This window comes from Tachypleus tridentatus, chromosome 8, assembly GCF_004210375.1.
Source record: "Tachypleus tridentatus isolate NWPU-2018 chromosome 8, ASM421037v1, whole genome shotgun sequence".
NCBI classification, from domain to species: domain Eukaryota; kingdom Metazoa; phylum Arthropoda; class Merostomata; order Xiphosura; family Limulidae; genus Tachypleus; species Tachypleus tridentatus.
The window spans coordinates 4176345-4189691 of NC_134832.1; the positions used below are offsets into that span (position 1 = coordinate 4176345).

The 13347-nt window shown below is 33.7% G+C and overlaps 1 protein-coding gene across 7 annotated transcripts in view; it reads left to right on the plus strand.

The window, feature by feature from the left end:
• The window catches only part of LOC143258428 (DDB1- and CUL4-associated factor 6-like), a 126648-nt gene that overhangs the window by 32620 nt on the left and 80681 nt on the right, over nt 1-13347 (plus strand). For all 7 annotated transcript variants that reach the window (XM_076517349.1, XM_076517351.1, XM_076517354.1 and 4 more), the window contains exon 6: nt 3586-3721. In XM_076517349.1, the coding sequence (XP_076373464.1) occupies nt 3586-3721 (136 nt within the window). The remainder of the gene's footprint in view (nt 1-3585; nt 3722-13347) is intronic.

A 13347-nucleotide genomic window follows, 5' to 3' on the forward strand; every position in this document is an offset into this window, starting at 1 on the left:
GCTATTCATATGACCAGTCTTTTGATGAGTCTTGCATAATCTCGTTGTGATTACATTTTGGATTTTATTTATCCAAGTTTGACATTTGTTGATGTCTTTAACATTTCAGTCACAGTTTCCTTCAAAGGGCATTCTGTAGGCTGGTATATAAATGAAACTAAATACATTTTTAGATTTTTAGTTACATCATACTTCTTTCTTAAGCTTTAGGATTCTGTTTACCTCTTGTGGTAATTTTCCCAACAAGATGGGAATCCCTAACAGATATGTTCATTTACCCTCCTTGGAGGGGAAAAAAAAAAAAGAGTGGTTTCTCTCTTCTAACTTGAGATTGGTCTTCTTAGTTTCATATGATGGAGATCTAACCCTAAGAGAATGCTAAGTTTCTATTTAATTTTCTTGCTACAGGTTTAGTCGATTCGACTTAAAAATTTACCATTAGAATATTCATCCTATAACTTTTAGTATGTTTTTTTTACCTTCACAAAATTTTGCAAGCTTTCAGTAAGCATTAAGAGTCCATTTGTAGACACACACACACACAAAGTATTTTTACTAAAAATGTCTCTGCCAATGTATGGAGTCAGTGTTGACTGCTCCAAGTGCAAAGTGTTGAGATTAAAAATACTTCATCAGAAAAATTTCAAATTTTATTTATTTAATCTCTAAGCCCTCCTAAATAAATTTCAAATATTTTTAGTAAAGGTTTATAATTTGTTATTTTCTCTACACTAACCATAACCTCATACCCATCAAAACAAAATTCAAAATAAGTTTCAATTAACTTTATTTTCTTTCTAGAGTGATTTCAAATTGTAATACAAAACTTCATGTGCTTATCCTAAATAATTTTAGCCTTATAACATTATATATCAGTGTATGCTTAAATTTTGATGTTTTATTGTTTTTTAAACCATGTCCAACTAATATTTGCTCCATATGGGTTGTAAACTACTTAATGAACATGTAGCTCATGTTACACTATTGAATTACATTACTTGCAAGTTGCTCACTAGGCTACCTTGTGAAAAACTTTATTATTATTCTTTATTGTACTTAATGTATCTTAAAAAGTTTGTAAGTCTTATATTTTAGTTACTTTTGTAATAGTAAATTAATAACACACATTTAAAACAATTTATTTTTTTTGTTTTTATCTGCTCTGAAGGAAAACTTAACTGTACATTTTTATACTAATGGTACAGCTTCACTAATAATGTTTTATTAAATTAACTATTGCACCAACAAACACACAATACTAATAATACTGCACTAATATTTTTTTTAAATTATATATTGAACCAAGGAACACAGAACAATAATCAGTAGACAATGTCTGTGAGTATTACAGTTTTTGGCTTTTTAACTTTGTTTCAAAAGCTGTTAAAAATTCAGTCTCTTCGAATAAAGTTTGAACTGGAAATGAAAAGTTCTGTGTATGAAAAACAATGTAATATAATACATCATTTCATAGATTAAAACTTTGGCTTTTAGTTGGTTATAAATAATACAGTGTTAAATGTTCAAGAGAACTATTGGAATGTTTTTGAAATGGAGGGTGTAGCTAGAATGGTGCAATTTTATATTTTTTGGTTCTGTAACCACATAAGATTGAAGATTATGAAAACTATGCTTTGCTTGAGTGATTATAACATTCTAATGAATAATGTGCATTAAATTTTATTATTTTGGATGGTTGGTAAATAGAGAAGAGGACATACCTATAGAGAAAATGTTGTGAACCTCATACGAGAGCAAACTCAGAATCTTTATTAAATATTGCTTTATAAAATTAAGAATTTAAACCTCTTATACCAGTAGTTACATTTTTTAATCCAAATTTATTCATGTACCATGATAAGAAAGTAGTATAAATAAATTTTCAGTGTAATTCAGTAAAATCTTGTGACATGTGCAGAAGATGATGTCTGTGGAGAGAAGGTTAATTTCTGGAGTTTTCTCTTAGTCTTCTGCTAACAAGCACATTTGCACTCTGATCATGGTTATCTATCTAAACAGCATCTGGGACCACACCTAATAACTTGTATAAACGCCCTTGTATATCCATGCAGGCCACCTCTCCCTTATATATTTTGAAACAGAGGAATATAGATCTGAGGGCTACTCGTTTAAGAAGAATACTTTAAATTCTGAATTTCAGCTTTTTTTTAGTTTAACATTATTAGAGATTGGTCTTTTCTACTAAATAATTCCAAGCAAATTCAGTTCAATACCTGTTGCTATTGTTCTGGATTCTGCTGAAACTTTCTTATCACAACAACAATCAAGGTCTTTGTGGTTTGGGCTTACAAGTTGTCTTTTATTATGACAAGCTGTTATCTTCCTAAATGTCAGTTTGGGTATTCTGGTTTATGATATTTCAAAGGTAAGTCAATTGATTTGAATTGTTAGAATTAAAGTGAATTTTCAAATAGGTTTTCAGATCTGAAACATATTAATACCCACTTCACCACAACTGAAAGGAACATATTCCATCACAACTTCAAACAAAAGAATATGGCTTATGACAGAAAAATGGATTATTTAGTTTTCCTTGGTAATTGCATGATAAGTCACGTGGAAGAGTGAAAAACTTTGGGTAAGGTGATGCATGGAATGCATTGCATCAAGAACAGTTAGAACCAAAACTCGTGCAGTTTTTGACAGAGGAAGAATGACTTGACAACAACAGGCTTACAGATTTTATAGGTAAATAACTAATTAACGTTCATTTTAATGCTAAAAATGTAAAAATTTACATCTAAGCATTTAGTAGTCAAAGACAATATTTAAAATAGAAGTAGGATTAAAAAATAGATAAATATTTCAGAAATAGGAAAGTGTAATTATTCAAGTATAAGAAATAAAGAAAATTACTTTTGATCCAGTGGGTTTAAGTATGCTTCATACTGCACACTTTTCTGCCAATGGACTTTACAGATTTTAAAAAAGAAAATCTATAACAATAATAATTGCTTTATTAACCTGATAAACTCCTATATTTAGCTATATTCAACAGGAAAATTATTGGAAGTACATGTTTTTCAGTGCAGCTTGTAACCTAGGAAGTAAATTCACTTAGCTGTATCCACAGACAATAAAATTGATCTATCTGTAAAAACTCTATGGCCAGTACACAAAGATACGACCAAAATCATGGTGCATGCAGTGAGACAATTCTGTTTGAAAGTAGTTTATACACTATGCATTCTAAGTTGTTAATATGGTTAGTTGACTTATTTTCTAGTTGGGATATCTTGCATATATTAAGTAGTCCTCTAGTTCTTTACACCTATTAGATTTGTTATAATTGTGATAAGTTTATTTGTAAACTATAAATATAGTTACTAGTAAGATTTGAATTTTATAAGAAGGAAATGTTTACTGTATCTTAATTCAAAACGTATCATTTTCCTGGATACTTTCATTGTGGACTTTGAACAGTATAGTTTTACTGTATCTATGTCTGAATTACATGTTTGTCTTGTACAAATTAGTAGGATTGAAATGATCCAAGTAATGCTTTTTTGGTGTGCATGCCAAAGTCATTGTTTAATAAGTACTGACGAATAATGAAACTTTCAGGATATTCTGATCAACTGCCGGTGTTCTGTGACCTCTTTAGCAGTCAGTCCATTAACACCTTATTACTTAGGTGTCGGTTGCTCTGATGGTACAGCCAGAATCTTTGACAGAAGAATGTTAGGCACGAGAGCTACAGGTATGGTGCAATGTATTTTACTGATAGTCAAGATTGTGTGCATTAGTATATTCATGTATATGAGTTGTAAACTACTTACATATTTCTCTGTTGTGTGGTGGTTTTAAATTTTTAAAAACTGCAAGAATATTATGTGATACACTAGAATTTAGAAAAATTAGCTTTCAGCTGTTTTTTTATATTATATTTTTGCAGTTGTATTTGGACATATATACATGTAAATGTATTTTCTTTTTTTTCCCCCATTCAGGAAAAGCATACCAGTGGGATTTCAGTAGAATTTTAGCTTCTTGTTTTCTTCTGGTTGTTATTCCTGTTCTATGTGATGGACAAGTAATGTTTGTCCTTCTGTACTACTTTCATCACCTACTCCTCATTTGTTGCCTGGTCTTTTGATGGGTTACTTCAGATAGTTTTCTAATATTTGAAAATTTGGCTTCATGGTCCTTGGATTAATCATATTCTTCAGTTTGAATTTTCTATCCAGTTTTTTCATCCTCTTGCATTTTTTATTCTTTCCAGTTTCTTTTCTTCATTCATCTAATCCAGTTTGTATTCAACTTTTGGATCAGAAAGTTTCAAACCTTTAACAGAAAGAGACAATTCAAACAGTACTTCATATTTTCATGGATGTTTACCCTTTTGTTTTCATAGTGCTGAAGAAACCAGGAGATTTGAAAATGATAAAAAGTGTTATGTGGACATTTTTCATTTCAATATCAGTTTGTATTGCACATAAACCCTGACAAAGAATTTTTCGTAAGATTCTCATTATTTTCATTTTGAACATGCTTACTTGCATGCCCCAATTCACCTGTTCTTGAAAGTTTCTGAATATTCTGGTTTGTCAGTTTATGATCCATATTTTTGGTCTGGTTTCAGTACTTTTTATCTTCACAAAGTGTTTGTTGGTGCCCTACACACTCCTAGTATCAATTTTTCATGAATATATTACAGACAGTTTTATTATTCTCATTCAGTCATTGATTCAGTTAGCTTCTTCTCTGGGATGGTCTGTTCACAAATTCCAGTCTTAGATAGCACTTACTCTGTATCTGGTGGAACCAGGATTTTGGATAAACACTTTTCAAGGAACTTTTTAAAAGCTTTTTTGACTTTGCAATTCCTAAATTCTTGTTATGTCTACTTCTCTCCTTTGCCAAAAATGTCCTGTCACTATGAGTAATGTTTCTATGAGACATTTTCAGTAGGATCTTGCCTGTCAGTGGCATCCTTCTTCACTCAGATCCATTGTCTCGGGAGTTTTCCACTTCTTTTGCTACTCTCGGGTGCTTTCGTGTTTAGAGAATTTACCTTATAGAATCCTTCTTTGCTTTCACCTCATCAAGATATGTGCATTTTCGTAGATGTATTTCTTGAGGGTTGTGGTGCTGTATTATTTGAACGTTATTTTTCAAGTTTATGGCATCCTCCAAAACAACTTTCATTTTCACCTCAATATTTTGAAGCTTTGAGCAGTTGAGTATGTGTGTCTGGTATTATTACCATACCTTTATTACACCACCCATATTTTTACATCATATAGACAATTCTTTGTGATAGTATATATCAACACTTGAGGTGGTATTTAAGTCTGTTCATATGTTCAGCTTCTCCTCCTCTTAAACTATTAGCAACTTTTCACTTTTTCACTTTTTTTTTTTAAAAGACATTATTATACTGCTTGCTTTGTGTAGGAGACAGGTATTTTTTCCATTGATAATTCTTGCACTTTTTCTTCTTAGAATGCTTTATACTTATATTTATAATAAGAGTTTTTCTGCCAACATCTTGGGCTATATTGGAAACTAACTACTTTTTTTCTTCGAATTGTGTTATTCATCTTCACTGATCAAGGTTTTCATTCAGAAGAATGTCTTCTATCTTATGTCTCTTTTGTTTATATGATATTGGAAACCTCACTCCACAAATCTCGCTTCGTTTACATTAATAATTTGACTTGTGCAGCTTAATCATCATTGGTCAGTATGAACTTGAGTTAAATTGCATCTCCTATCATTTGACATCTTTTGGCTTCCCAATCTTGGTACCATTGAGAGAACATTTTACAGGCTGGCATGTTGATCATTTTAAACACTCTTCCTCAATTTTACCTTTTATCACATTGCATCTCTTCAGCTTTAGGGCTTCATTTATCTTCTATAGTTACTGTGTAAGACAGTGGTTCCCAACCTTTTTTATGCCCCACATCCCTAAAAACTTTTAATATGTTCTTGCACCCCTCACAGTAATTATTTGTTTAAGAATAAAGGTGAAGGTGGCCAAAACAAATTTTTATAATTAGTTTTTAATGATATATAAACAAAAACGAAACATTTGGAAAAGAAAAAATATTACAACAAACTAAACGTTTCATAAACCCTACGTGGCCTACAAAAAAATAAATTTTCATCCATGCATAAAATGAAATTTCTTTGAATTTGAAATGTTCAAATGTTCATAAGCCAATTTAAGTTTAATGACTCTTTTGTTCCTGTTTATTTCTTACAAGTTTTTTAAAGTATGGCACTTTGTTGCTGAAAGCAATCTGCAAGTCTGCTTGTGCACCCAAGCAATTTCTAGATTTTGTATTGATTGACCATAGGGCACTAAATCCAAACTCGCGTAAGTATGTCATTGCGAATTGGATGAGCACATTTAGTGCTTTTTCACAAAGTCTTGGAAACATGTCCATTGCTGAACACCAATATTGTTCCAAAGTTGTGCTTTCAAATTGCATTTCAAGAACTTGATTTGTGCACAGTTCAATAAGATCTTCCTTCAGTTCTTCATCATTCAACATATTATCCAAATTGAAGGAGTATGGATTCATAATCCATTCTTCAGATGTTTCCAGTTCTACTCTAAAGTATCCATCAAATAACTTTGATAGTATTTTCAAATGATCCACAATTTCTTCACACACACATGGAATTAGGGACTCATCTTCATCTATCATTTCTTTGAGTGATGGAAAATTTGAAAGATTCCCTCTTTTAACTTGTCAACACCAAAGATGTAACTTTTCTTTGGAAGCATTTAACTTTTCACAACACTTCAATATATTTATGTTTTTCCCTTGAAGAGCTACACTGGTCATTCATATGAGTGAAAATATCACTCAAATAGGCTAGTATTTGGTTGAATTCTTGTGATACTATTTCTCCAGGCAGATTATAGTCATGTTCTTTCAGAAAAGTTTTGACTTCTCGTAGTTCAAAGAAGCACGTTAAAGCTCTCCCACGTGACAGCCAGCGGACTTCTGTGTGGAAAAGCAAAACTGAATGCTCACTTCCAAAATCTTCAAGAGGCGGTGGTTCAGAGCGTGACCCCTAATCCGGTTGATGGTCTTCACAGAAGTGTGAAGGACCTTTTTCAATTTTGGAGGCAATGTTTTTGATGCCAAAGCATGTCGATGAAGAAAACAGTGAGTACCTTGCAAGTGCAGAATCTCTTGTTTCATCAATGCAAAAAATCCTGATTTATTTCCTAGCATAGCAGGGGCACTGTTGGTACACAAAGAACCAATAATTTGTATATCTAAATCATATTTCACCACACACTGGAAGACATCTTTCCCTTTTGTGGTTGTTTTCAGATCTTCACAGAACAGGAAATCTTCCATTATGGCACCATCATGGACATACCTCACTAGTGCGATGAGTTGACTGCAATTTGCAACATCAGTTATTTCGTCTAATTGGAGAGAGATTTTCAAGTGACTAGCCCTGATATCTGCAATAACTTGGTCCAAAATGTCTGAACTCAAATCACCAATTCGGTTTTGAATAACATTGTTTGGTAATGGCACTAATTTAAGCTTGTTTGAGGCTTTTTTTCCCAGAACAATTATAGCCATTTCTAATTCACACGGTTTTATCACCTCTTCTGAAATTGTATGGGGCTTCTTTGACTTTACTACTTTATACACCACGTGGTATGAAGCCATCAGCAGTGGTTTGTTAGCAGATATAAAACCTAATTTTGGAAGGGTTGCTCAAGAATCAGAGCGGGCCCTTCTATCTTTCAAAGATTCAACATCATCGCCTACAACAGCTGCTCCACCATGCTGGTTGTTGAAGTGTTCCTGCAGCTTAAATGGCTTCAAATTTGCGTTTGAAAGGACAGCGTTACAAAGCATGCACTGGGGTTTTTGCGGATCCTTAGTTATTCCAATGCAAGTGAAACCAAACTTCATATAATCATCATTCTATTTCCGTTTCTTTGACATAATGAAGTTGTTTTGCACGAACACAGAATCAACAATGCACTGACTACCATAGTGTCACACGTGGGTTTATATACTCTGCGAAACTTTCTGGAACATTCTCGAATATACATCACATGATGTCATTGATTAATTGTGTATACGATCATGTGAATACATAACATAAATAAATAATAGACACTTTAAGACGGCGTTCACGAACTTAACCTAATTAGTTGTGTTGAGTATTTAGGTCACGTTTATGTTTCATGTGTTGTTTGTTTACAGTTGTACATTAAGATTTCTATCTGCACTGGTGATAGTAGAAAGAATAGTTTATCATAACAATGTAAAATACTACATCTGTAACAAGAAAAATAAGAAATAAAAATCACACGTAATTTTTGAATATACAGGACAATATAAACAATAGATGCTATCTCGCACCCCTAGTTGGGAACCACTGGTCTATGACATACGAGCTACTTTCTGTTCTACCCACTATTAAACCTTTCTATGGTGTCTGGTATTATGAAATATTTTGGGAAATAAAATTAAAAAAATAAATACAACTTCTAGAGTATGTCCACCCATAACATTTGACTAGATTAGTCCCCCTAGAACCTTCTGCTACAGTAACATTACAGCACTCCTCCTAACTGTTTATGCCACCACCTGTGTTTCCATTATAGGCTTCACAGATAGAATAAACCATTACTATCCTTATTGAATGGCATCAAGAACAAGGATGTGCATTGCTGAGAATAATGCCTTGTTTCCGAGTATCTTTAGGTCCAGTCTTTCTATAAGGCTGGCCTGCTTTACTCCCACAGGCAAAATAAACCATTATTACCCTTATTGAATACTCTTTTATGAATTGAATGACAGTGAGGACAAGGATGTATCTTGCTGAGAATAATGCCTTATTTCTGAGTATTTTTAGGTCCAGGTATACCATATTTCTACTTGTAAAGATGGAATAATGCTGCCTACAAATGTTCTTATTGTGATGTTTACATAGCCATACCTGCCTACCACCATCAAGGCAGATTATTTGAACTATAGGATATGGCCATATATTCCCAACCCTCTCTGATATTTCTAGTGTCAGTGGTTTCGTCATTCAGAAACTTCTTTTTGTACTTCTTTGATGTGTGTTTATTGTGGTGGTAAAGACCACAATGCCTACGAATGCAAACTTGAACCCGAGTATATTAACAGTTGTGGTTCACACCACTCTTACTTTCATTCTTGTCCTAATCTGTTGGAGGAGAAAGAGGTCTTAGGTCCAATGTTTAAAAAATGGTGAACAATATTTCCTACACAGAGGGTTAGAAGTTACTGTCAACCACTCCAAAACAGACATATGCTGCACTCCATTCCACTGCTACAGTGGGAGTACAGCCACATCTTTCTGTGTCTCCAACAGAATCTTTCTCCAATAATGTGAAGAGTGTTTTGCTCTCCATGGTTAAGAGAGCTAGTGAGTCAAAGTCTACTCAAATCTCTGATCCCACCAGTCATACCAGTGGCTTCCAAACTCCAGTTTCTTTGGCTCTGGCTTCTGACATGTGTTTGGGTCCATTTTCTTCTTCAGCACTGAGATGAAGGACAATTATTCACTTACGTCCTCTGTCGGTGGACAAATATTCCAGTGAATGAATAATCTCACTAGATCCAGAACAGGATTCATGGAGGTCAAAAGACCTTCTCCTCCTAAAGGAAAATGACATGGTCATGAACCAAAAAGTTTTCCACCTAAATAAAAAATGACTACAGTGATACAGTGGAACTGTTGAGGTTTTTATGTTTGAATATAGATGATATAAAGGAATTGATTGGTTGTTATCATCCTGTGTGTTTCTCCTTACAGGAAATGTTTCTGAAATCTGCCATTGCAATCACCTTTTAGCAGTTCTCCTTGTACTGAAATGACAGGTTGTCTGATGAATGACTGAATGGAAGATTGGCACTACTGATCAGTTAGCATGTGCCTGCCCTGACTTTGCTACTTGATACTACTTTGGAGGCCATTACTAGTAGTGATTTTTTTTATCATACCACCGTTTGCTCTCTCTACTTGTCTTCTGGAGATACCTATGATCAGTCAGACCTTGATGCTTTCGTTGAATAGTTGCCATCTCTCTTTTTTAATCCTGTTGGACTTTAATGGACATAATCCACTCAAGGGTGGTGTTGATATTGGTGAGAGGGGTTGTTCTGTAGAGTATATTATTTCAGATCATGATCTATATCTATTTAACACCAGTTCTAATTTTCATGCACCAAGTCAGTCTTTTACTGCTATTGATCTATCTCCTCCCTCTTACTCTTCTCTCACTTTGTTTTTTGGGGTTGACAATGACCCAAAGGACAGCAATCATTTTACTTTCATTTTGAGGGAGACTGGCTGTGGTTGATATCACCCAACTCTGTGTACCTCAGGGGAAGCTGGACCATGCCAGTTGGTCCACTTTCACTGCTCTGCTGTTGTCTGTGAGCCATTGATAGCCGATTGCATGGCAGCAGTGACTGACTGTATTGTCCAGACATCTACTCAATCCATTCATAAAATCTTGACCTGTTTTCCATAGTATCCTTGTCCATGGTGGATCATTTTGCTAGAGTAAATACTTTACAACTTTGTAGACTGGATGTCACCATTGGTTTTTACGCCATTTTCTGTTTTAATTGCTGTTTTGTTTTTACCTTCATTTACTTTTACAAATTTTACTCCATTTACTTGACTTTTATCTTTTTATTGGACATTTGGCTACTCATTATTGCGATTTTGCTATGTGCCTTTTAAAACTTCTATTTTTTTACATTTTGATACTGGCTGCTATGACACATAACCCGGAACTAGGACTGGAAATGCCAACTTCAGGTGACTGACGGTGGTTCTTGAACTTATCTGTTAGTCTTCCTGGCGGGTTATGATCATTACCATTTTGCTAGAGTAAATACTTTACAACTTCTTATACTCTGCTTTTTCTCTTAACATTGTAGACTAGGTGTCAACATTGGTTTTATACTTTTTTGTTTTACCTTCATTTCCATTTATGTCTTTTACTACATTTACTATATTTTTACATTTTTACTGGATGTTTGGTGCAGATAGCCTCGCTGCTTTGTGCCATAAAACACTAAATCAATCAATCATTCAATCAATTGATCCAAACAGTACTATGGGTCTGTGGTCCATGGTTCTGCCAGGACAGTGGGGGCTTTCAGTACTTCTGCAGTCCAGAGTTTGTACACTGAGTCTCTTGAACTTCCTTTACACCTCTGCCTCTTGCAACATTTTTTATTCTATGGTTCAAACCTTTTGTGCTTTCCTTCCTCAGTGGGCTATGTTTTTTCAGAATAGATGGTCAGCCATTGATTCTTTTGGCCTTTGTATTTAGGCACAACTGGCTGAATTGGGTCTGCCTTTGGATGAAATTGCTGTCTCCACTGGTCTGCCCATCCCACTATGGCTTATCATCATCTCCAAATGGGACCTTTCTTTAAGTCATCAGAGGATGGCAGATACTCCTGATCAGAAGTATCATCTTTTATTTTTTGAATATCTTTTTAACCATCCTTTCATTCCAGTTTATATGGATGTTTTGAAATCAGATGACTCTGTGGGCTATGCCATGGTTTGTTGTGATTTGGTGATTGCACACAGGATACCCTTTACAGTTTCTGTGCTTGCTGCTGAATTGTATGCTATTTCTCTTGCTTTGAATCATATAGAAGCTATGCAACACACAAATTATACTATTTATACTGACTCCTTAGGTTTCTATTGGCTTTAGAATTGCTTCACATTAATTCTCACCCTGTTATTGTTGATATTCAAAACTGACTTGCCCTGCTTTTCATTCTCATCCATTTCTATCCATTTTTTTCTGGATACTGGGTCACATTGGTGGTATTCACAGGAATGAGCTAAGTCTCTCTGCTCTAGTGCTATCACTGCTGTGCCTGAACCATATACGGACTATGGTCCTGCATTAAAGACTGCTTCTCATCACTTGGCAGTCGACTTGATGTGAACTATGTGATAATATGCTTTTTACAGATCAAACCCTCTATTTTTATTTGGCTGTCTTGTTTCCATAAAGATCAGAAGGCGGAAGTTGTCCTGGCTAGGCTGTGCATTGATCACAGTTTTTTATTCATCATTTTCTTTTATCTGGGAATAATGCAACAATGTGTAGCCTTTGTGACACACAAGTCCCAATAGCCCACATTCTACTGTCATGTCATTGTTATGATGACACCATTTTAGATGTGTTTTTTCCATGGGTGTACCCCTGACATTGGACAGTGTCACTGGTGATGGTGACATTGCCCACCATACTGATGTTTTTGAATTTTTAAGGGCTATTGGCCCTTTCAGTTCTATTTATGTTTTATCTGCTATTTGAAGTTTATTTGGTTTTAACTTGATTAAGTTTTGCATTTTACAAGGATTTTAGTTTTTTACCAGTTGTTTGGTACAGATAGCCCACTTGATTTGTATCAATAAATGCCAAAGAACAAACCAACCAACCATTTTAACTGTGAAAAAAAATATATAGTTATTAGTTTTTAATATTTTGTCAAATCATTATAGTAAGTGATTAAATTAAAATATTGCATTTAATATATTCAGAGTTAATGTATCAGAATTTATCAACTTATAGAATGAATTGTATTATTGCAGATTAATTTTGAAAATAATAATTGAATGCAAATAGTTTCATTGTGTTTTTGCTATAAGCAGTAACTTGTATGCTGATCTGACTTGATTTAGTTATGGCTTTTACTTATTTATTAGCAAGTCCACTAATTATATAGATGTATTACTCATCATTGGCCTTAGTTAGATCTTAAAGTGATGACCATGCAACACTTTGATAATCAAGCAAGACTTGTGAAAACTTTTATTAAATTTTGACTTTACTATAATAGTGAGTTATTTGTTTAAAGAAAGCATTTACTTTTATTGTGCAGTAGTGGTAGTAATAAAATCTACCAAATGGGAATTACTTTGGCTTATAAAGCTATTGTTAGTTGTACTTTATTTACTTGAATATTGTAGTTATGTTTTGCAGAACTTGGATATGGTCTATGGTTATTCTGTATAACATTTGCCTTCATTTAGTAAATGTACATGCAATTTAGTCTTGTTGTTCATCTGAAATTGAATAAAGTAATAGTGAGACTTTGGAAATTTTGAGTGTCTTTTTGATATTATTGTTTCAATTTTTATATAATGCTTGAGTAGAAAAAATACTGAAAATTATTCTTTAAATAAAAATCAACTAGGCAGAGATGAAACTTTCATGGACTGCATTTGCCTGTAGAGTTTAGAAAAATGTTTAAAATTGACATTGCAGACTTAATATGATTAAACATACAGAGTTGTAGGGTGTGACATGGAAGG